The sequence below is a fragment of the Lytechinus pictus genome, chromosome 5 (assembly GCF_037042905.1).
Source record: "Lytechinus pictus isolate F3 Inbred chromosome 5, Lp3.0, whole genome shotgun sequence".
Taxonomy (NCBI): Eukaryota; Metazoa; Echinodermata; class Echinoidea; order Temnopleuroida; family Toxopneustidae; genus Lytechinus; species Lytechinus pictus.
Genome location: NC_087249.1, coordinates 42,221,056 through 42,246,512, shown reverse-complemented (window position 1 = coordinate 42,246,512; position 25,457 = coordinate 42,221,056). Strand labels below are relative to the sequence as shown.

The 25,457-nt window shown below is 38.9% G+C and overlaps 1 protein-coding gene across 1 annotated transcript in view; it reads right to left on the bottom strand.

The window, feature by feature from the left end:
* LOC129261397 (calcium uptake protein 3, mitochondrial-like) overlaps window positions 1–25,159 on the bottom strand; it is a 115,190-nt gene extending 90,031 nt beyond the window's left edge. Inside the window, exons 1-2 of the mRNA XM_064099512.1 lie at window positions 25,103–25,159; window positions 19,931–20,066 (exon numbers count right to left, since the gene is read on the bottom strand). Coding sequence (XP_063955582.1) covers window positions 19,931–20,066; window positions 25,103–25,159 — 193 coding nt within the window. The remainder of the gene's footprint in view (window positions 1–19,930; window positions 20,067–25,102) is intronic.
* Window positions 25,160–25,457: the final 298 nt, after the last annotated feature.

Sequence of the window (25,457 nt, the reverse complement as noted above, 5' to 3'; positions counted from 1 at the left end):
TGTCATCCATGACTCTGGACAAACAACATATTTGCAATTTTTTGTCAGCTCCGAATCTCAGGACGATCGGCTGTCCCGGTTCACCAATTTTCGACAAAGACCTCTCAGCTGTTCATTGTCATTTGATGGGCATTTCCAATGCATTTGACATGTTTTAGAATCCGTCCCCATTGCAATTGTGAAAACTCCTTCATAAGTCAGCAAGACAAGATAATATGAATCATCCGCTGATGTGTAACAACAAATGATACAGAAGGTGACTCCTCATCACCTGACATTAAAACCACAATCTTCAGAGAAATTATGCAACCGGTTCAAAGAAGAAGTTGATTTGTTCCTTTTTTATGACCTCAAAATCTAATTATCTAATTAAATAGGAGATTAATCACTAGTTTATTGCACTTCTCTCAAGTGAATGTCTGACTAATCTGTGCTTGAAACAAAAGGAGCATCATAAGGAATAATTAAATTTTTTATGCAAGTGAATCTTTAAAAAAATATTTTATAATATGAATATATATTCAACAATAATAAAATGACCCTTTTTCAAGAGTCTTGACACTTAAATAGATAATACTTTGTTCATTTGCTTGGATTGTACTAAAACAATGACAAAATTGATAGAAACAAGAGAAAAGAATCTAATAATGACCCCAAAACTTCACCACATCGATCCATTTCGTTAATAATCACACCGATAATAACACATTCTAATAAACACCCTTCGACTAGAAAATAAACATTCATGGAATAATTATCGTGAGAAAACTATTAACCAAGACACACAATAGGTGTGATCTGTTTTGGTAGAACATTAAAGTGAACGCATTTCCCTTGTTTGAATGGGTTTATTTCCCCATCTCCACGCAACCCCTCTAATCAGCATACCACAGGCCTAGCGATGACGTAAACAAAGGCAGTATGAACAGTTTTGACAGTTTACAGAAGAGTGGCGCGTACACTTTGCCTAGACTATTAGTGTATGATAGCTATTGTCTGGGTATCGGTTGGGTGTGATCCAAGTGAGGCGCCACACTGGACTATCGCACCTACTTGCTAAACACTCTTAAGAGACACCCACTCTTAAAGGTGGTGGATTCCTCTTTTTTTTTCATTAAGCCGCCTTGTACGTCTTTAACCCCTATCAAAGGTGTCCCATCTACAAGTTTGTTCTCAAAAGAGGGTCACAGCCAGCTATTGTTGTTGAGTGATTAAGAAGTGAAAGGAAAGTGATCTTGTCTATTAAAGAAAGAGTCAACATTTTATAGTTATTTACCATTCAAATTAATCTATGCTACAACAGGAATGGTCTACAGAGAAGAGAAACTCCATGGCAAGTTTATTATGTGTCATCATTTACCCAAAAAAATCCTGCAAGTTAAGAGATCTAAACAGGTCACAGGATGGCTGAACCTTATTCCCAGGGCAAGAAAAGTTATGACAAAAACTTTCTTCAGAATAAATGTAGAATTGGATAAAAGAATAAACCAACATAATGACACCAAATTAACACTAAATAAATCCTTTTAATGACCATTTAGTGATGTGTATAGATACATTCTAAGTTTAAATGTAGATGTTATCTCCCTTTAGGAGGGGGGGAGGGCAAGGCTGATCAGAGGACATCAAACACTCCAGACCTAGATGCCGCCCTTCCTTAGCCTGGACCTGAAGCACTCCTATTTGCACTGATAGCCCCGTCTTGAGTCATCAGCAAACAACCCCAGAACAAGAACCAATGTTTACTAGGGGAGAGACTGAAGACATCATCTGCGAGCTTGTACTCCTTTTCTCCCCAATATTTGAGAACTTTCTCTTCCCCCCTCTTGAGCTCCTATCCCAAATCCTTTGTCAAAACTCTTTAGACACTCAAGAATGTTGACCGTGCTAATTGGCGGACTCTTCAAAGGATCAATTATCGAGCTAAGATTTCTGTATCTGTTTCAGACAGACAATAGAGACAGCATGCACGGCATGGTTAAAGACAGAATGGTGTCAATTTGCTAATGCTTACGTATCAGTTTAATAGCTGTCTGTTTTTCAAGGGGGATTTTCACGAGGCTTAGAAATTCAAGGCTGTACATCAAACATTCAAGCTCCATTAAAGGTCAAATATACCTGTATCGGAGCAAGGGTACACAAATAGGTTTATCTGAATCATTTAGATTGTTAAATTGAATTTTCCTAAATTCTAGAATATATGATTTGGAATTATACTATCTCCATTATTCTAAAATCACAAACACACAACTAACAAAAAATAGAGAGACAGTACTGACCAGACTTACTCTACATTAAATAAAAACCAGAGTAATATTTGTCTAGGTCAACACATGTTGTCAGAGAATTACAGATTGGGTTTGATTGATCATGACTTCAAGACTTCATAACTTTTATATTGTTTAGTAGATGTGCCCAAACTTTCACTATTCATTTCCTTCCATAATATATACCAAAAGCAACTTCATATCGAGTTGGACTCCCATTTCCATTCCCCCCCCCCCATTAGCTCTTTAGATAAAATGGAAGAAGTTAACGTCAAGCCCTCATCGAGACCACTATATCTTCATAATTCTAGTTTGATTAGTATCATTTATAGGATATGGTCAACAATTGGTTTACAGTCTCCAGTTGAAAGGAGAAAAATCAAGCAATATTTCTATACCCATTAATTTTGATTGTTTGGATAAAATAAAGCAGACAGCATCTTTCAAGATTCATTAAATTAAACAGAATCTTGGACTATCGAGCGAGGGACGGAGATCGCTTGTCTCGCTAAAGCTCGACAATCATCCACATCTAAATGTTTCTTCTCAAATGTCATTTAGTAGACGACAATCGCAGGGATATTTTTATTAATTGCAAAGTTATTGCTACCTGTCCGTTTCATCAATTGATTTCCGACTGTGGAATTGTATGTTCCGAACTATTAATATCAAACATTTCTGGATATGCACTGATGTGACAAACTAAAGAAGCAAAGAAGGGAGATGAAGAGAAAGCTGTAGAATCTTTTAGAAAAAACTTAAGATATCTGCATGGGGTTATAAAAGTGAAGTTGTGTTGAATATCATGAAATGGATGACATTTGATACTAGCATGTTCATATAAAAGTATATTACAATTTTCCATTCACTTAAATTCATTTTTTTAAATCATGCTTTATATATAATAGAAATTCATCAAAATATATTGCACAAAAGGGGGATGAATATCTCAATCTCATAAGTCTAAAATCACCAAGACATTAAAATGCCTGACACAAGAAAAGTTCTGTCACTTAATCATCTCAGCATTTAAACAAGAATAAGGATAAAATTTACAAATTTTACAAATCGGGATAAAATTCACAAAATTTACAAATAATCTTAACTCTTTGCACGCTGAATTAATTTTGGGGATAATAATGACAATTGTTTCCATGTTATATTCTTTATTTCAAGATTTCCATATTGCACTATTGATATTTATTATTTAGATTTTATCCGAGAACTATTGCCTTTTATTAGCTTATCTAATTCGAAGGTAGGGGAGAAAACTAATTATTATGATTGATGAATTTAATTGTACAAATGTGCAAGATTGCAACATCAGCGCGCAATCAAATACACCCTTATCTTGTAGATGGAAGTTATCAAAAACATGACACTGCCATTTTGGGTCTTGGACTTCATGCTTAAGTCACCTATCCTTTGGAAAGGCATGTCTACATTTGCCACTCTCCACCCTGGTGATGCTGGAAACTAGTATACAGGACTACCCTCCCTCGATACCAGACATAACATCCGATAGACAGTCCCATCACCTGACTTTTGTTGGGATTTCACAGGACGAAAATATGATGAATGGTATTGGGACAACTTTCCTGGATACTCTTCAGACATGCTAAAATAACCTGGAGCATATCTTGTGGAGAAAAGCTCCCCAGAGACAAGTTAGTCTGCAGGCACAGACCCTGATTGAAACTTTGATCAGCAAGTGTGTCTCCACGCAAAGACTAGCACATAGCGAGAGGGCCTTCAGTACACAAGCCATGAGTAGGCTGCACATTCAGACCTTTAAAGATAAATACCAGTTGTGGTAACGACCTCGAAATGAGTTCAAACAGAATCCAATACAATTACAACTCAAGTGTTTGTATGTATGAATAAAAAATATATGCCAAATAACTCTTGAAAAAATGTGTAATTGCTGAGAAATTAGCAAAATAAGCATGGAATTCCATCAAATGTTGGGTATTTTTCCAAGTAATATTAATACACTGTCCCATATATGCTTTTCTGTGTTAGAGATCATCAGAATTATCGGTTTTGAGCTAAGATTTCATGATTTCCTAAAGATAAGTATACATTAATGTACCAGATATGAAAATAATGGTGACAATTCACCTTGATTTAAAAGATTTTCTCATGAAGTAGTTCTTTGCTGCAACTACTTTATTTTACCTTTATCTCGAGTGAAGGGTTTGCACAGCAGACTAGAGACAAATTGCCCTGTAGGAAGGTAAGTTTGCATAAATTGATAATTGTCCTTGAACCAACATGAATGATATAATTTTTCAATGTATTCATGTCAAAATTTAATGTTAAAGAGGAAACAACAAAACTATGTAAGTAGTTAATATCTACCTAAGAAAGCAAACACTCAATTTGAATAAGTCTGTTAGTTCAATGATAATACACCGCAAAAACTATGGAGTCGATTACGGTACATAGGGTACAAAACCAGTAATTTTACTCTGGTGTTAAATCAACAGTGTTAGTTCAACACCTATGTGTGTATCACAACACCTTTGGTAGTTACTTATACACTCTTTGATGACACATTCATTCTTGTGGGTGTAATTCTCACACGTGAGAGTGTAGTCCTCAAAGGACACCAACGGGCATCAGTTTTGGTACTCCAGTATTAAAGTGTACACAAATACACTAATTAAGTAATAATTTGGTTAAATCAATCCACTGAATAAAAATCGAGATATTTTAAAGGTTCTTTCAATATATTATCTTTTATTTGAAGTCTTTCATTCAACATCCTCAGCGAGACCTGTGCAAACACACTTTCTGCTTTAAATAATTAACACTAGTCTTGATGTTCTTAGTGTTTCTAACTGCCAATCATTGGCATTAGAACAGATGTGTATAGAGAGTATGGCTGGACATCAGATAATTTTTTTCTTCTTCAAATTACCTGGCTACAGGTTGTGTGCAAGTACATGCTACATTCCTAAAATTAGGCAAGTACTATTATACAGAAAATATGAACCTATTTCAGAGGATCTTGTCTTGACTCTAATCCTGCAAGCAGGTAGCCATTTCATGGGATAATAATTGGTTTGATATACACAATAGACAAAACTTGATTATAGACTTTGGGATGAGATATGAAAATACTTACCATGATTTTCTTATTTACGAGATAACTGGATATACTCATTTGATTTGTTAGTTCATTACGATTAACTTGCACGCCGAATAAAAGTACACAATTTTTCCTGCGCGCGCGCAGCATCTCCCTACGCACGCACTATCCCAAGATCATCACGCAAAAAGGCGTCCATTTCCTCTCATGAGCCTGTACGCAAGACATGTTGCCACGCAAGGCGAGGGGTCGGTGGGAGGGTTCAAATGAGTATATCCAGTTATCTCGTAAATAAGAAAATCATGGTAAGTATTTTCATAATTTACATCAATAACTGGGATATACTCATTTGATTTGATACTCAATCACGGATTCAACGTGAAGGGAGGCATGTCTAGACTAAGAAAGTGCGTACAAAAATAGGGAGATGAAGACACGAAAGGCCGCTGCCTTAAGGACAGAGGAGGTAAATAAGGCCTCATGTGAAGAAAGGTTCTTAAGAACAAGGAATTAGAAGAGCGCCAAAAAGGCGGTCCTCAAGATGTCGTATACGACGATTCCATAGAAAGAGCCCAAGAAGAATGATACTATAGTATCATGGGCCCTCGGCCTAGTGTCAGAAGGAGAACATCATCACCAACTGACTTGATCGTTTCAACAATCCAGCGTGAATAGATGTCTCGAGAAGCTGCCGCAAACGGCTCGCGCGACAAAACAACCAACTGCACAGAGTTGGGAATTGTCTGAAGAATGGCAAACAAAGACGAGGGTTAGAAGTAACACCTAATCTAAGCCAATCCCGGCAACGGTCCGGGAGCAATGCATAAGTATGCAAAGCTTTGTACTGTAAATGGTTATATATAAACAGATACAGGAGGGATCTCGACTGATAGACAGACAAAAGATACCCTGAAAACCGACCCAAGAGGGAGTTAGTCAAGCGTCAAGAACGACCGACAGGTGCCATGACGGACTAAGCCATACAAGCTCAACGTTTGAGAAAAACTTAAGAGGTTGTAAGATTCGGATTGAAGGTATTAATCATCCGTAACCGGAGGGATGATAATTGCCGATGATCAAAAAACGATCCGATTTTGTTGAAAATTTCGACAAGAATCGTGATCGGGAGACTGAAACTTGTACGGTTCAGTAAGTGATCCATCAATCAATCTGAGAAGGCGACAGCGGGGCTAATAAAAGCCACGGTCAAGTCACCGGCTTAATAATTTAAGCCAAGCCGCAACCATGCAAACGTAAGGAATGCGAGATATCTCAGAAGCCCCCGCGTGGGAGAAGGCGCCCAGAATTCGATATCTGTCTCAAATGCGTGAGGGCAGAACATCTGCAGAATTCTGATAGAGAGCTGTGGCAGGACGTTTCCAGCGGTCTGAAAAGGACATGGAACGACAGAGAGTAAGGTTGAAGTAAACCACTCGTAAGGCAGTCAATGTGTCGAGAAAAGCGACTGAGTGCCATTCTGTTAATAACAAAATGCCACGGACCTGCTGTCTATGTAGAATAGAACAGTCTGGTCAAAGCAGCTCAAACGGGCGTGTCGGAGAAAAACGCGGCACGCATCACGACATAATAAGTGTGATAGACAGCGGATCCCTTTTCTCCCGTACTAAATAAAACACCCGCCCGAGGGTGCAGTGCCCGCGGCGGGAGAGGTGGGCGGTGGTTTGGCTGAAGCCACCATCGCCGAGAGGGTCCGTAAGACTAGGCTACGATGGATGTCCGCTGAGCGGAGTAATCCCTAGTCGCAGCAAGCGTACGCCAGAGATGAGCTGGCGAACAATGTCTCTGTCATGATCTTACGTGTAAACGATGATCAAGAGATGTCGGTCAAGATGTTCTGAACCAACAGACAACGCCAGACATGATACCTCAACAGTTACGTTCCCGACGGAATCGAGTGAGGTAACAACGGCCCTGTCCTAACAAGGTTAGGGACGGAAACTGGCTAAGAGTGTCTAAGTCCTCGCTTGACGAAACAAGCGGAGGAGAAAGGCGACTTGAGGAAAATAATCACCAATATTTCCCTCAGTCTGCGATGAGAACCAGTTGTTTACGAAAACGGGCCACAAGGCCTGGTTTCTCTGGTGATCGCAAGGGCAAGCACCGCCGGCGCCGGTTGCAACAGCATGGAACAGTCCGATATCGGTAAGATAAGGAGTTCCGAGAAACTGCGGGGGGCGGCAAAAATGACGTCCTAAGCAGCGGGGGATGAGAATCTAAGCTTCTAAAAAGAAGAACTCCAGTGAAGTAAATCACTTTCATGGAGGGACTCATCCACAGTCGGCCCGAGAGAAAGCGGGTCGTGGTGATCGTGGTTAGACAGGCATAAGTATGCATACACACACGTATACATTTTATACATAAATGTATATCCACCACGATTACATCATCCTCGGTCACGCAGTGACCATGGTCACATACATAGCATGGAAGGAGGATGAAAGCAGCCTGCGAGGCGACTCAAGTGTGCCGATTGAAAAAGCTTCTAAAAAGAAGACAACTCGACACACGGGCACGGTAAATGCATCGACCGTAGCCCACTCCACACGAGGAAGCGGCGGAGACGCCCGCAAGCTTGACCCACATAGAGGGCAGTCTATCGGATAGACTGTTTGAGCTCGACCGATGGCCTGGTGTTGGACAGTTTGGTGTGAACTCGCCGACCCGGCACGGTGGGTGCGTCCAGGAAGTAGGCATAGAAATGCCGACAGAAAAAACCTGGGGCTTGAAACAAGCCTGAACGCACGCACACAGCCGACAATCTAAAGAGATATATGGCTGTTTCTTTCCACCGAGATGATGCTTACCCGACCGGGAAAGACTCGGGGAACAAGTTGTGAATATCAACAGGAGGGGTATCTGGCATATAAATAGCCGATTCCCTCCGGGCGTTCGGTGCGGGTGCTGCCGGCGGGGTCCGGGGGGACGACCGATGATGGCAGCTCGGGCAGGGCTCGCACGAGCCGCCCGAATACGAGACAAATAGGTTACAAAATAACCATAATGCACCGGGTGGTGAAGGCATAGCGATTATTAAGTATAGGAGAATTATTAATCGCCGTGACATTCAGATCCGATATTTATGCTCATAAGCTCGGCAGAGCTACGAGATAGTGAGACATACCGCTGAGCGGTGATGGTGCTAATATCGGAGTCGCCCTAACTACAGCGGCGATCGCTGGAGGACGGGTGTCTGTACTAGCCCTGACTCTAACCTTACAAGGAAGAGAAGGAGTTAAAAGTAAAGACAGGGCACCCTTACTTTCGTATAGAAAGTGAGGTTCAGGCCAAAAGCTGACGGTCCCGTCGCCTGGGCGGACGGTCCGCGGGCGTGATAGGTTGCCCTCTCAAAAACAGCCAAACATTCTCATGAGAGATGGAAGGCATGCGGTATGTTAGAAAATCTTACCTCCAATCTACAGGCCGTCTAGGGGTTAGAATGGAGAGAGTTACCGCTGAAAGAGCCGTTGCCGAAAGCGATGCCCGGTCAAACTGTGAGGCTTGACGTAGAGGGCGAATTCGGGAGTACCTGCATATTAATGGGGGATACCCATGCAGGTGAACTCGCCGACGGCTCCCCGGAGTGCGGGCTGGCGGGAGAAACTCAATCCGCTCAATGCCCGTCACCGGCAATAAGACCGACAGAAAACAGCCAAGCGGCTGCAGCGACCAACCAGCGACATACGGGGGCTTGCCGACTTGCTGGGTGAGACCCATACGTCAGCAGCACCTGTGCATATCATGAAAACACCCGTGCGGGTGAAAAGGGCCGGTGGCTGGTGCGAGGCTGTTGATAAGCCCAGCCGTCGCGTAGCGGCGGTCTGTAATGACGGAGAACACGAGGGTAAGAACCCGTAATGCTCGGGACGTGTTGATGCAACCTGTAAGGATGCAACGTCCAGCCGTCGGTCATCGAGAGCTTGCCGACATGTTGGCTTGAAAGCCGTATGTTGGAAGCACCTGCATGGAAACGGGGTCACCGTGTAGGTGAACAGCGTTTCAATAAAAGCCCGGCGTGAGAGGGCAGGTGACTGCTTGAACCGCACGGTGCTTAGCACGGCGGCTAAAGCTGACATGAAGCGGGAGTCTGGTGACATAATGGGGGTGATGCCCGTATGTCGATAACACCTGTGTATTAGCGGGAATTTCCCTTGCAGGTGCGTGAGCCGGCGAATCATGAAATTGCCGGTGACTCTCCGAGGTATGAGATGGCGAATGTCTGCTTGGCCTGCCCGGTGCTTGACACGGCGGCTGAAGCTGACATAAAGCGTGGGGGAATTTACCCGCACTGCTCGTGGGCGTGTGAAGCAACATGAGAGTTGCGACGCGTGACCCACAATTATCGGGAGTCTGGTGACATAATGGGGGGCGATGCCCGTATGTCGATAACACCTGTGTATTAGCGGGAATTTCCCTTGCAGGTGCGTGCGCCGGCGAATCATGAAATTGCCGGTGACTCTCCGAGGTGTGAGATGGCGAATGTCTGCTTGACCTGCCTGGTGTTTGACACGGCGGTTTTAGCTGACAGAGAGCATGAGGATAAAAATCCGTGATGCTCGAGGGCGTTCTGTTGTAACATGAAGTTACGACGCCTGACCATCGGCACAAGAATTAGAAAGGGTCTGCCCGTGAAGCGGGGTTAGCAACCTAGAATTTCTTCTTCTTCCTCTTCTATGCGGCCCCCGCCGGGGGGCAGAAGAGGGCACAAGAGACAGGGGGGACGTGATATCTCGCATGAGAAAAATCACCCAAATCTGATCAAGCCGTTTAGGCACATGAACGCTAATTCCACGGTTCCACCTTTAAGGGCACGTGGACGCGATTCCACGGTTCCACCCTGATCAGATAATCGTGAGATTGACGGAGTCGAGCTCACGTGTCTCTAGCGACTAGGGGCTGATAGACCTTTGCTAATGCTCCCTGAAGGAGACTGACAAAGCATCGAGCCTAGTCTGTGCCGGGAAAAGAGTCCCATGCTCTTAACCCGGACTTGTTGGACCCGATAGCCGGTGGGTAAAGCAGCCCTGGAGGAGTGAAGTTTTCTATACTAGTACCACACTCCCCAAGATAGGTTCAGGTCCCATCGAGGGAGCCTTGGCTATCACCTTTCAGGCACGTGGCCGCTGCGCCACGGTTCCACCCTAAAACGCTCGGGCACGTGGGCGCAGTTCCACGGTTCCACCCTCTTGGGCACGTGGACGCAACTCCACGGTTCCACCCTCCTTTTTCCAAGGCACGTGGACGCAACTCCACGGTTCCACCCTTTATAGAGCCCATCGCAAAGGGTCTCACTCTCTTGCCCTCATACTCACCGCCGCTGATCACGGGAACAATAATACCATGTCTGGTTCTCTACCAGCGGCAGGTTTGGAGTCATCAGGAGATGAGACAAAAGAGCTCATCTACCTGGTAAGTTCTTAGCTGAAAGAACAAAAGGAGGGTCGAAAACAGAGAGGGGGCGGTGGGGTGGGTGGACAAGAAAGGTGACAAAGCAAGATCCTTATCAGAAATATTAATAATAAAATTAATAACTTCGGAAGAACAGGACCGACTTCTTAAACATGAGATCAAACAAAGTTAAGAAGCTGAAGTGAGAAAAAAAAAAACTTTTTTTTTTTTTTTTTTTTAAATCAATTACACGTAAACATGACGTTAATTAATTAAAAACAGAAACGTCTAAGTCCAAGGACGAAGAGCAGGATCAGCTAAGAAAAAAAAACACAAGGTTTTTTTTTTTTTTTTTTTTTTTTTTTTTTGACAAGGGTCAAAAGAAATAAGTAAAGGAGCTGATCTGAAAGGAAGAAGTAAAAACTTACTTCCCTTAAACTGGAAAGCCGAAAACTCATTAGCGAAAACTTTTTTAAAGGACGCTAATAGAAAACAGGGGGGCTTCCCAAAAAATTTTAAGAGAAATTTTTTTTAAAGACAATAAGTCTAAAAAAAAAAAAATTTCAATACAAATATAATTATTAAAATTAATTAATAATTAAACAATTAACCAATTGGTTAATTAACAATTAATTAATTCATTAATTAATCAATCAATTAATGAAACAAAAACAAAAGATTGATTGAGACAATCAACCAACTCACAAAGGAACAAGTTGAAAACAAGTTTGAGAACAAACAAGGACGACGCTCCTATCTGTCCCATAGCCTAAGCTGTGGGGAGGAAATAAAATCAATTCAATTCAAGACGAGGCAAAGGTGCAAGTCAAGAATAATAAAGAATTAAAAAGATTTGGCGTCGTATCAATGCCTGCAGCACGCAGGAATAGTGCGCGGAGCTACGGGTAAGGGAAGCGGAAGCAACCCGTCTGTGAGAAAACGAAACTGACGTTCGGAACTCCGAAAAACGTGAATAATAACACGAATGCTCCATGCACTAAGATATAAATGAAATCAATCTAAAGCCGAAAGGCAAAGGATTGAAATAGGCTGTAAATACATAGATAAATATGTAAACAACGGACACTTTTTATAGTAAAGTGGGAGTGTACTTAGCTAACGTCTGATCACGGCGGCAGGCGAAAGTAAAAGAGGAAATGGACGCCTTTTTGCGTGATGATCTTGGGATAGTGCGTGTGTAGGGAGATGCTGCGCGTGCGCAGGAAAAATTGTGTACTTTTATTCGGCGTGCAAGTTAATCGTAATGAACTAGCAAATCAAATGAGTATATCCCAGTTATTGATGTAAATAAGAATAATTGCTACTAAGATATTACAAACATGGATTCAAAGAGGTCCTCTAAGAGCCGAGTCCTGTGAACATGTCTCGTTATGTTTGTGGTACAATCTTACCTGTTGGACAGAACGAAACAGGTTTTGCTACTGGAATTTGCAGTGTTTTGTGATTGTTGAATGTGAACACAGGCTCTAACAGCCAAGACAGACTAAATTTTTTTGAACATGTCTCTCTTCCTGCTTATTTATGTAATGCAGGACTGCCTACCAAGATCCTGAATGTTTTGCAAGTGTTACATGTGAACGCAGTCTCACAATCTCAGACGACGACAAATCCTGTAGACACGTATATCCATGTTCAGGGGATAAATTGACTGGTTGGACTTAAAAGAAACGCTCTTCTTGTGGAATAAGTGGCTCAACTAGGGAGCGAATGTCAACATACACAGACATGAAATAAACAGTGTCTAAGGCCTGATGAGATCCACTAATGATCATGTCACTTCGTGTCAAAGTGAGAGTCCTTTTTTTAAGAGGGATATCTGCCCTAATCATTGCTAGTTGGAATAAAAAGTTAAAAACACATCATTTTATGACAATTTTTTTAAAATCGACCCAAAATGTCTACCAGATCCTATACTTTCAATTTAAAAGTACAATGTCTTCGCAATCAGTTTGCACCTTTACCTGCGTATGTGCTCTTCAACATTTTACCAATTCTCAAATTTTGATGAAACTGTCAGCATCCTGCTCATTAGATTATACTCTGTTTTATAAGATCTGGGGCCCGTTGCAGAAAGAGTTGCATTTAAACGCAAGTCAAGAAATCAATCGCAAGTCCAAAATGCTCGCTGTTGATTGGTTAAAAATGAAGTTACGCATGATTTTTAGAGTTGCGTTTGATTGCAACTCTTTCTGCGACGGACCCCTTGTCATTTTTCAGCCTGGAGTACATCTTTAATACCAACTTCAAACCGCACAGCAAGCATACAAAATGATCAGACTTTTTGAGTCTGTACATACTCTTCTGGTAATACAGGAATGAAAGAAAATATCACAATCTTATTAGTGTGTGATCATTAAACAGGACAACCCATGAACCCAAGAAATACCTTTCAGGCTCTGGACAGAGAATGTACACAGCAATATTCTGTAAATCAGGGACCCGTCTCACCATGGACCTAGTAGGTCCATGATCTTACAAAGAGTTACGATTAATCCAATCAATCTCAACCGTATAGAAATCCATCCATACCATAATTTTTTTCTACAGGAAGTTTGTACTATCTCCTCAGTAAACAAAGAGCATCACACTGAATCTTCAAGAGAATGATGAATGTATGAATATAGATTATTATCTAGAAATATTTTGAACGAATTTGCATTTTAGATGTTGACGTTGCTGGCTTTCCATAGTTGTGATCGATTGGATCAATCATGACTCTTTGTAGCTTTCATACACCAGCAAGTGGTTAAGTTATACCAGATCCCTATTGGGCAATTGATATATTGTGAAACATTATGGAAATGGAAATATTATTTTGAAGTACTATACAGCAGGGCAAACCATGGCACAAAGCCTAGTGAATAATAATAGGGCTGATTCTTATGACTGATCATACACAGTAATCAATGTAAATCAATTGTGAAAACCAGCCCAATTATTGATTGCTAAGCTTTGTGTTACCTGGCCCTGGTTTCTTGATAAAACTGATATCATGATTACTTATAGTGTGGAGAGAGGCAGTGATTTAAATACATAATGGAGATAAATACCTGGGGCCCGTTTCATAAATAGCTATAACTGTTGTAACTTTGCCATTATGGCAACTACCATGGTAACAGGGCTCAGCAGCCAATCAAAATCAAGGTTACCCTGGTAGTTGCCATAATGGCAAAGTTACAACAGTTGTAACTCTTCATGAAACGGGACTGAAGTTTATTAATTTCTGGAGATAATGTGACATCCAAGGTTTTGTGAACTGTATCGTAATGGTTTTAACTACAAAACCACGATAATCCCAAAGTATCAGTCAAACATTTTAGAATTGAATTCATCAATTTTTGTCAAGGAAATCATACAGGGTCGGGGGAACGCTTCGTATTTTCTCTTTTCATATGTCAAAGTTTATTTCATCAGACAGTTACCATAGCAACAGTCAGACACATATGTTAAGCCAATTTAAGCCAATCAAAATCAAGGAGATTTGTCAGATCTGACCACTTCTCAGACAAAAAGCATTGATGAAACAATCCCCTAAAATGTTGAATTATTTATTTTCCTTTATATATATTTAGTTTCACATTATCTGAAGATGAATGAGAATATACAGAGAAAAATTAATGAATAATTAGTTAAAATATTCATAATTACCATCGTATGGACCAGAACCTGAAATATGCAAAACCATGTGGGGGAAAATGAATTAAAACCTTAGTAATGAATAAGATTTCATTGAATTTTCTTTTATATTAGAAACAAAAGTAAAGGAAGTACACCATGACAGCCTTCTAATTGATAAGTATACTGTAAAAACTAGTCTGGTGAAGGTAACATCAATCAGTGTTCCCAGAGGAAAGTACCATCTGGGTCCCATAACACAAAGCTTCGCAATGATCGTAAAACACTTTTCTACGATTGATTTCAATGACTACAATGTACAATCAATCGTGAAAATCAAGCGTACAATCAATCGCTATCCTTTGTGTTACGGGACCCAGGTGTAAAAAATACACCTGTTACGAGAAGTACTGCAACAAATAATGAAAATTTAGTTTTAAATTTGATTTCCTTTTTTTTATTACAGGAAATACATGTACATCTATCAACAAAAATAAAAACAAAACATCTTACATGTCTTGAAGAGTTAAATGTGCAATCCAAGTTTATGATAATATATCCCAATAAACTGCAAGTTGGTTGACGAGGATTCCGTAAATTAAAGTTCACAATGATGGCGATGACGAAATTGATGTTGAACTACGATGAATAACAAGAGTCACTGTAAGGAGTTGAAATGTCCGTGAAGACACGATGTTGATGATGATTAAACAGTCAATTTCAGCAATCCTTGGGTTGAAAAGCATTCATTAAAACAGCTGGATGATCTCGATGAGAACTGAGAATTCCTCTCTCAAAGTAACTGCAAACAGTTCATTGATGGCGTGCAAATAATTCCACAGACGATAAATATTCCAGGTGGAAATAAACTCTGCTCTGACATAAAGTCTGGTGTGAAACTCTGAGTTCTGATCCGATATGATGTGATGATGTCCTTGAAGAAACTGCCAGCTTATATACAAATCATTCACTATTCTGGAAGCTTCTAGTATTGTCTACAAAAAGAACATTCTGCCAATTTCTAGAGCAGTCTAATTTTAGAAGACTCTTGAATGACCTCAGTGAAATTAACATGTAAACAACACTGCTAGTCATATTGTTCATTTCCACTACCACTTGTCTATTGTGTAGCAATCTATTTTTTAGCAGTCTGTATTGTCTCTCTTTGGACATTCCAGAAATAACAAAGATTATTCAAAGATTACTCATGTCTAACAAAGCTTTTCTGGGACATTCTGGAATATTCTTAATCATTCTATGCTATGAATACCCTTAAAGAGAAAATAACTAAATAAAATGAATGTAATTGCTCTTACAATTCTTATATACAATTCTTACTATTTGAAGTTAAATGTTTGTCACATGTTAGGCCTATGATTAAACCATCACTGTGGCAAGTTATTTCTTGCTATTGTCATGCATTCAAGGCCTATTTTAAGTTAAATTTTGGTCACATGTTAGGCCTATAATTTCATAACAACTTCAGCAAAGGTTGTTCCTAACACAGGCACACTTCACATGCTTTCCAAACATGGTACAGTTGACAATTGAGCAGAGAGTATTCCTGGTAACTCAATACCAGGAAACAAGAAGTTTCGTGGAAGTTCAAGAGGCTTTTCGGGTGCAGTTCCCCGAGAGGCAGCCTCCAACAAAAGGTCCATCTGGTACAATGTGAGAAAGTATGCTGATCACGGAACCACTGAGTTTAACTTCAAATAGGCCTTGAATGCATGAAAATAACAAGAAATAACTTGCCACAGTGATGATTTGACACCAGTTCACTAAGTTGAATCATGCTCAGTCATGCATGAGAGTTAGATAACCTAAGTGATGTAATTGGACAGAAGACTTATTGGACTATCTAACCATGAAAAAATAATGTGTAAATATTTTTTTAGTTTTCTGAAAATTTGCCGTTGAAGTTGGGTTTACTTTTTTTAGAGACACACTGTATAACACCCCATACACCAAATGTGTGATATAATTAACACCATAAATCTAAATGGTGCAAAATGCTTGGTGTTGTTCTCTGTAAACACAAGCTGTAAAGTTTTAACACTGCCATTTTGCAGTATATTACAATTCTAGAGGCCTGATTAGATCATTGCTTTATTAAAGTTTAAATTGTCTGCCGATCTGCTCTACACAAAAAGGGAGTATAAAGACCTCCACACACCTTACGACTGGTCCATGATATGATTTTGGAACAAATCACATTTTGCTCAACTTCTGAAAATGTGAATGAAAGGTATCTTTTATATGAGGTTCAAATTAATTGCAAGAATATTAATGTGACAACTTTGGATTATTGCAAGCTTTTATTTTAGAGTAAAGGCCAAATGAGTAGCTAATCGTATGATTGCTATGGCATCATTACAACTAGATATTAAATTCACTTTTATTTTAATACCGTACGGATGATAGCATAGTCACAGATTTGAACATAGATATTTGCAAGATGATTTAGAACATTACACATTAAGATAATCCATGTCTCAATATATAGTATCGAATTCCACTACATTTTATACCAAAATCGGGTCACAGACCAATCAGAAGGTGTGCGGTGGCCATTAGTTGTTTGACTTAACATTAATCTATGAGATGTAAGTTGGAAATTCCCTAAGAACCACAAGGAAAATTATTATGAGATACCATGATACCTGCCACTCCCCTAGACTACAGAATATACAAATGAAAAAATAAATTAAAAAATGGTTAAACTGTTAAATCTATCATCATTAATTACATATTAACTGCTGTTAATTGAGAACAATAGTTTGAAAACTCTGTGAACATGGACTAGCCCCTATGGTTCTATATTGCATTATGTTAATGATGACAAACGTCAAGTTATACACACATAAAATTTGACTGCTTGTGAGAATGGTCTATAACTCATACCCTTTACGTTAATCGTTTTGCGATAGTGAATTCATTAGTAAAAAAAAGTATGAAGCAGAATTATTGTACAGCTTTATATTCTATTGCTTAAAACACAGTCAAGAAAGTTCTTGTAGAATATTCAACTTCCCCCATCTCAGAGTTTGCATCAAAACTGTTGGGTCAAACGCTCTTGAACTTTTGGGTCTGATCTGATGGAAAGAGTCGATACTAAGGATGAAATTCATCTCCTTGCACATTACAACAGATATAGAAACATATGGCAAGCAGTATGCAACAGAAATGCATTGAATGTATAACAAAGTGGTTTGAACAATCCCTGATTTGATTGTCTGTCATTTTTTCAGTCAGTCAAACCCCCTATTTAGTGAATTATGGCAGGGATGGCTTGCCATAGTTTTCATGCATGCATCCTGACATGTAGACAGTCGTAAATAACTAATGAAAGCAAACAAATGGGGAGCACCTTCTCAGTGATTTTTTCTAAATATAGAACAAATGCAGACATCGTTTAATAAACTAAAGATGAGGGAACAATTGTTCATGTCTGAAGTAATGTCAGTTCTGGTGACAGGTTTTCAGAATCCATGAATCCAGTTCAAGCATTGTATTATTAGCACTTATTTGATTTAAGATATTATCATTATTTCATCATACTGCATGTATGAAGGCCTACTTGCACACGTTTTTTGTATGTATATATACACATATCTATGTAAAACAAAGTAATATTAATCGATACACGGCTGGTGTGTTATTATCATTAGATTATTCTTGACATGCTTGATGTGTTTTCCTTTTGGCCCTGCTTTTACTGTAATTTTCAAATTTGGACTTATATTGATGTATATTCAGGGCCGTAGTCTTTCTTGAGGGGCATCCTTTTTCAAGCCTTTGTGCTTATGACTGTCCCTTGGACCCCTCCCATGCAATAATTGTTTATTGTTATTTTATAGTGAAATATTGTCAATATATTTTATGTTGTATGATCAATTTTTGCATGGAAATAAAGAATCAATGACGAGTAGAGATACATGTAATAAAAAATATTGAACAATGAGTCCCAGACACCTATTCCACTGAGTTTATGATTACACAAAAGACAAGAAGAATACTGATTATATGGTTGTCTTATGAAATTGTCTGTAGGCCAACTGTGCACATATGTAAATCAATCAAAATACTGCTAGCAAGAAGGGTGTTACACTAAACAATTAAAAAAGGCCCAGTCTGTAATTTAATCATGAGCATTTTTAACATCAGGAGTTTCCTCAATTGCTGAACTTGGTTGGAAAACGATCAGCGGTTCCAAGGTTTTTGATCATGCTTCAATGAAAATCTACATCGTCATTGATATCCACGGTGAATTGTCAGTGATTCTGGAAATTTTCTGGAGAATAGTTTACCCTAGCAACCTGTTTGCAGGTCTGCAACAATCATTCAGTCTAGACATTTGTAATTCAGTGTTTCTTCTGCATGTATTAAGTTGTTTGGCCATATTTTTTGCTTCATTATAAGAAACTTATGATTTCATGTTAGACATCAGACAGAAAGGAATGCCTTCCGCAAACCAACCCTATACAAGGACTGTTGCATTAATTGTGAATGTGGCATTCAGCAAACCATTTTGCACCTAATCCAATGAGGACCTGATGGCTGCGAAAAGGATGACTGTGTGATGCACCAAGCCAAGACCGAAAATCTGAAATTCCCTGATAGATCATGGACATGAACACGACGAAAGACGTGGAACATCCCCATGGGCGGATAGGAGAAGAAACAGGTCGCTCCTCTGCAGATAGAGACTGGAGACAGAAACTGAGCTTCTCTTGGACACCTTGTTCATCCTCATGTCAAAGATTACGAAGCAGAACGTCATTACTGCCTTGGCATGCTTGGTAACGCTTGTTTCATGAAATGCTCTTCAGGAGTCATGTAAAACTCAAAGGCAACAAACAAGAGCACAAACAAGAAGCTGAATAGACCTTATGCATGTGATGCCATAATCTCATAGCGCCCTCCCTCAGAGGATATAGGAAAACGCGTAAACAGAGCTGTCCAAGTTGTGCCAACTGCAGATCAGCAACGCAAGGAAATGATGAGTGTATGAATATACATCATATCTAGAAAGTACTTTGAACAAACATGCAGTGTAGATGTTGACATCGGTGGCTTTCCATAGGTGTGGTCGATCGGCTCAATGGCAATTCTTTGTAAGACAGGGGCCCAGAGGTGCTATCACCATGACCATAAGGACCAGTGATTCAACACTTGGTCTGATTACCTGAAGTCAGGTGAGAAGCTTCAGCAAAAGGAGAATAAACTGGTTAGGATTGGAATTGGGTTTGAAAACTACACACCAGAGTCCACATTGCAAAAAAAATCCTCTTATGGTAACTTTGCCATCCTATGGTAACTACCACAGTAACATAGTTTAAAAGCCAATCAAAGTCAAGGTTTCTGCCAAGTTACCATTTGATGGCAAAGTTACTACAAGAGTAACTTTTATGCAAACAAGACCCTGGCTTAAGTTCAGTTAGGGTTGGTGTAACTTATATAAAGGGTGAAAAAAAGTATGAATATCAATTATTTCACCAAATACCTGTTCCATTTGTATACTTACGTCTTGGATTGCCCTCTGTGACAGACTCCAGGAAGTCTTGAGGCGTCATGTAGATCTGTCCGTTGTACTCGCATGATGCAAAGGATTGGAACCGGTACTCTTTGTCTGAGATCGGGTAGAGGGACAGGTCTTCTGCCTGCAACGAAAAGTAAGAAGATAGTTAAAAACAAATATTCAAGATATTCTGTTTCTGTTTATGGCAACTCCTGTAGTAGGAACTCAGCAGGACAGTGTTTTTGCTGGTAAATGCCAAGCTGGTATATAACCAATTACCTAGGAAACATTTTACGTCTAGGTTAATAATCAGTCATAGTCATAGACTACAGATATCACTCTCGGGCCTTTTAATCAAAGTGGAGACAATGGCAGAGTTGGGATTCAAACCCACAACCTTGCAATTATGAGTCCAATGCTCTAACCACTGGACCACATGACCACAAAACTTGTCTGTAATTATAATCATAATATATATAAGAAAGCATGGGATATATCTGGTCTTTGGAATTACATATATTACTGATCTAGAAAGAAAAACCGATGAACAGTTTATAGACTCTTCATGAGCAAGTTGTCTGATTGAATATGAATACTAAAGATGAATTATGAAGGTATTTATCCATATTGTGCTGCACTCAACCCAGGTGAGGTGAATGGGTACCCGGCAGGATAAATTCCTTGAATGTTTTGAGTGCTGGAAGCAAGAGCTGGAGCTATAGCTGAGGTAATAATTATACTGCGCCTTATCTTATAGTGTATCATGATAGATGGTACTATACAAATGCCTATTATTACCATCAAGATTGCGGTGCAAAGTTTGAGATATTGATAAGTATTATAATACACTGATATAACTAAACATGGGAGAATGAGGAAATATATAATGAAATAAGAGCGCTCAATTTTCAAATATACATGTAGATCATATCAACTTACATAATCTGTATCACGTCATAGGACATGTCACACAGAACACGAGAAATAAAAACATCTTAGAGGGTAATTTGACATGTCTTTCAGCTTTTTGATCTCAATGGTCATGAACTTTTCAACTAATCATTTAGAATAACTGAACTGCTGTGACACAAGGAGCTTGACTAAATTGCATCTTAATTGTCGTAATTTCATGCAGGAGAAAGGACAATTGTCGCATCCCGCTGGTCAGCTATTAATTTCCAATTTTCAAGACTTTTCCTATTTCTAACCCTCTGGCAATACAATGGGAAGTAATATGAGGCGTGCTCAGATAGCTGGATATCATGGTTCATTTCCAATTCGTCTAATGCCAACTCGTCCAATATCCAACTCGTCTACTATCAGTTCATCCACTATCCACATGGTCTACTTTTATTTAGTCTAATGCCATTCCGTCTAATAACCAGTTGGTCCAATAGCCATTTAGTCCATATACTATTTAGTCTAATTGGAAAGTGTTAAATTGTGCAAAATAAATGTGAATGAAATGGATATTAGACCAACTGGTTATGAGACGAAATGGTGATTAGAAGTGATGATTGGACCAAATGGTTGTTAGACAAAATGCTGTTGGACATAATGGCATTAGACTAAATGAAAGTAAACCATGTGGTGAGCGGACGAGTTGGCAATTTACCAATATCATCATACAAAAATACAGAATATTCAGAAAGTTGTTGTTCCAATGTATTAAACGCTATATATAAGCAGGAATGTCGTTATTATCAACGTAACAGGTAGATATATCTAATTAAAGGTCAAGTCCACCCCAGGAAAATGCTTACTTGAATAAATAGAGAAAATCAAACTAGCATAGTGCTGAAAATTTCATCAAAATCGGATGTAAAATAAGAAAGTTATGACATTTTAAAGTTTCGCTTATTTTTCACAAAACAGTGATATGCACAACTAGGTGAGTCAGTCGATGATATCCATCACTCACTATTTCTTTTGTATTTTATTGTTTGAATTATACAATATTTCATTTTTTATAGATTTGACAATAAGGACCAACTTTACTGAACAATGTTAATTCCACATGTTCAGGGAGGAATTAATCGTTGTATCACTTGACAATGAGGAGAATATTAGACTATTTCATATTTCATATAATAAAATACAAAAGAAAAAGTGAGTGGATGACGTCATAGTCTCATTTGCATACCAGCCAGGATGTGCATATAACTGTTTTGTGAAATTTAGCAAAACTTTAAAATGTCATAACTTTTTTATTTTACGTCTGATTTTGATGAAATTTTCAGTGTTATGCTTGTTGTATTTTTCTCTTTTTATTCAAATCAACTTTTTGTTGGGGTGGACTTGTCCTTTAATGAATTCAAATCAATTAACATTAGAGGTATATTTTGACCAAAGATCATGGTAGGAGATTATTCCTGACCAGATCATTGTAGTATTGTTCCAATTAACCCACTTGCTTCTGACTTTGTGATTCACATAGGCTTTGGAGTTGGACACAGATCACCCATTTCTAATACTAGTAATCAAGAGATTAATGGAAATTTACTTTATTAGAAATGATGTAAAAGCACCAAGTCAGTCATTAACATGGAGATCTTGAATTTTTCAGTTCAATCAAAGGTTGCTATAATGAGGCTGCAATGCTGGTTTTGGGATAAAGAACCTAAAATATATCGGATTTCCAATATATCTCCATCAGCAGTATTTATGCTTTCTCAGAGTATGAACATGGACCCTACTACGGAGGTCCATGGTATGAACAAGGGTGGAGAAGTTCGCCATCTTCAAAGTCTCCTTGGAGGAAAAAAAAGTAAACAAACTCCTGGCAAGTCACTCTTGATTACTCTCCTGACTCCTGCATTGAAATCACCAAGTGAAATACATGATGATTTATTATGTGATACCAGCAAAGTTTATCCTCCCTCTCTTTCTCTTTTGCCCGGATTTTTATTCCCGTGATTGGATTGAAATTGGTCGGCAAAAGGCAAACGGAGAAACCGCAAACTGCCCGTGTAATGGGTATGCTTGTTTGGATAACTGATGGGCCAGAGTTGAAATTACCATTGAACAAAAAATTTAGTATTTCATGAGTTAAAGACAGTATAATGCCCTGGATCATTGTGTAGGGGCGGATGCTGGCCAGTGAAAATTGACCATTGTATTACTCTTCCATCTCTGGTAATAAATAATGACAATAAATAGTATATTGCTCAGCTTAAGGACAGGCTCAACACAATCTCTCTTTAACTGTATGAGGATATCATTCATAAAGATTAAGATCATTAAAACCACATTGATTTAACACATTCTGATTGAATGATAGTGAACTTTTTTATAGAAATTGTGCATTTGATATCAAAGGTAAAATAAAGTAGTTGCAGCAAACAATTATTTCATGACAAAGTCTTTTAAATCAAAATTAATTGTCGCCATATTATCACATATCTAGATCTGGTACATCATTGAAAACTTATCTTTGTGAATTCATGAAATGTCAGCTAAGAAACGATAATTCTGACGATCACTAACGCAGAAAATTATATGTGAGACAGTGTATTAATATTGCTTGGAAAAATACCCAACATTTTGATGGAATTCCATGCTTATTTTGCTTATTTCTGACCAATTACACATTTTCTTCCAGAGCCATTTGGCACATACATTTCATTTATACATATTTTATTGGATTCTGTTCAAACTCATTTTGAGATCGTTACCACAACTGGTATTTATCTTTAACAATTCTTTATAAACAGGACACTAGATATTTCATTAATTGCCATTTTGCCCCCCCCCCCCCAAAAAAAAAAAATCACTAAATTCTACATAAAAAATTAGATGGAAAAAAAAAAACTCCTTTCTAAACAACCCATGGTCAAGCCAAATTGAGATTCACATTGAGATCAAAGAGATAAAATTCAGAATTTTATTCCCATGTTAAAGAAACAGCCATATCTGTTTTTGCCAATTTGTCATCTGTGAGGTGTAGCCCCTTTGGAGAGTGATAGGAGAGAAGATAAACTCCTCCTTCTAAAATAAAGGTAAGCGGTGAGTCTAATGTTTGGATTTCAAGTTGATTTGTAGGTCTCCATTTACTGAGAGAGCGATGGTTTAGACTTATTAGTCTTTGATTTTTTTGCTCTTCTTCATGACTTCAGCCTCATATATCAAGTACAATTGGGTTTTGATCAGAGAAGGAAAATAAAAAACTCTAATCAATCAAATCTTTCCATGAAAAAGATGATTATAATATGCACCTATTTTTTTTTCATTATCTCATAAATATATTTTCTACTACAACATAATGCCTACCAGTTATTTTTTATGTCAGTTTCTTGCTGGTAATGTTTTCCTCTAATATTTCTTTCTTTCTCTTTTCAATTTTTTTTCTCATTCCATACAACCTAAGAAGAAATCCCCTTTCAGTTTATTGTATCCAATTGATGCAAATACCATTAAAACATTAATTTGTCTCAATATTCATTCATAACATTCTAACAAAGAAGTCATTACTTTATATTTCTCATCTAGAATAATCTTCCCTTGTATTTTTTTTTATAAAGAAAAAGTAGAAGAAAATTTTCTTCTCAACTCCATACATTCTTTGGAAAGTGCACCAGCATTGGTCACTCCGACTTTCCTAGATGGACATCTCTATTTTTCAATATCCCACTGGCTTTTTGCTTGACCTAATCATTGTTGTGTTTACACTATTTAATATCCAAATTGAATTGAAATATCAAAAAGGGGAGGAGAATTTCAGCTGAATGTCAAGGCTAATATATCCAGGAAGAATGACATTGTAATCTGAAAGAGAGAGAGAAAAAAAAGAATGGGAAAGCAGTCTGGGGAAGAGGCGATTAGCGAGATGAAGTCAATGAAATTGGAAGTATTATGGAATAAAAGGAGATGGGGGTGAGGAGAGATAAAAAGAAAAGGAGATAACAATAAAAAGGTAGAGTGAGAGGAAAAAGAGAGGGAGAGAGACAGATAGAGACAGAGAGAGAATGATAGTTGATAACTCCAAACGTAAATAATTGTGGAAAAGGACAGATGAATATTAAGTAGCAATTTCTAGTACTGGTTACTTTACCTTCCACATTTAAAAAGTTTTTAAAACATGTTCGCCCCCATCCACTGTAAATGAAAGAAACTCCTGTAAATGGCCCCCAGGAAAGAGTCCCCTTACCCCATTGCCCCACAGACCCCCATCTTACATACTTCCACTTCCTCTTCCGATTTCTCAGACTTCATCACACCATCAAGGGAGTCAGTCATCCAAGCGATAGTTTTTAGTACCCCCTCTTCACCACATCAAACCACTTCTCCTCCCTTACACCCTCAGACGTGCACTTTACAGATAGGGTGATAGCCGCATTACCCCCTCGAGGACAAATTACCCAAATAGCGCTCAGGGGTTTGGCGGGTTCGAAACGCGATCGCGGCCCCAAGAATGGATCTGTCGGGTCCAATAAGACGAGGGGAGCGCCTCCGACTGAGCTCTTGTCTCCATTCCCATTAGGCGCAAGGTGGAGATGTACCAAAAGAAAAACAACAAGGAACGACGATGTGTCCC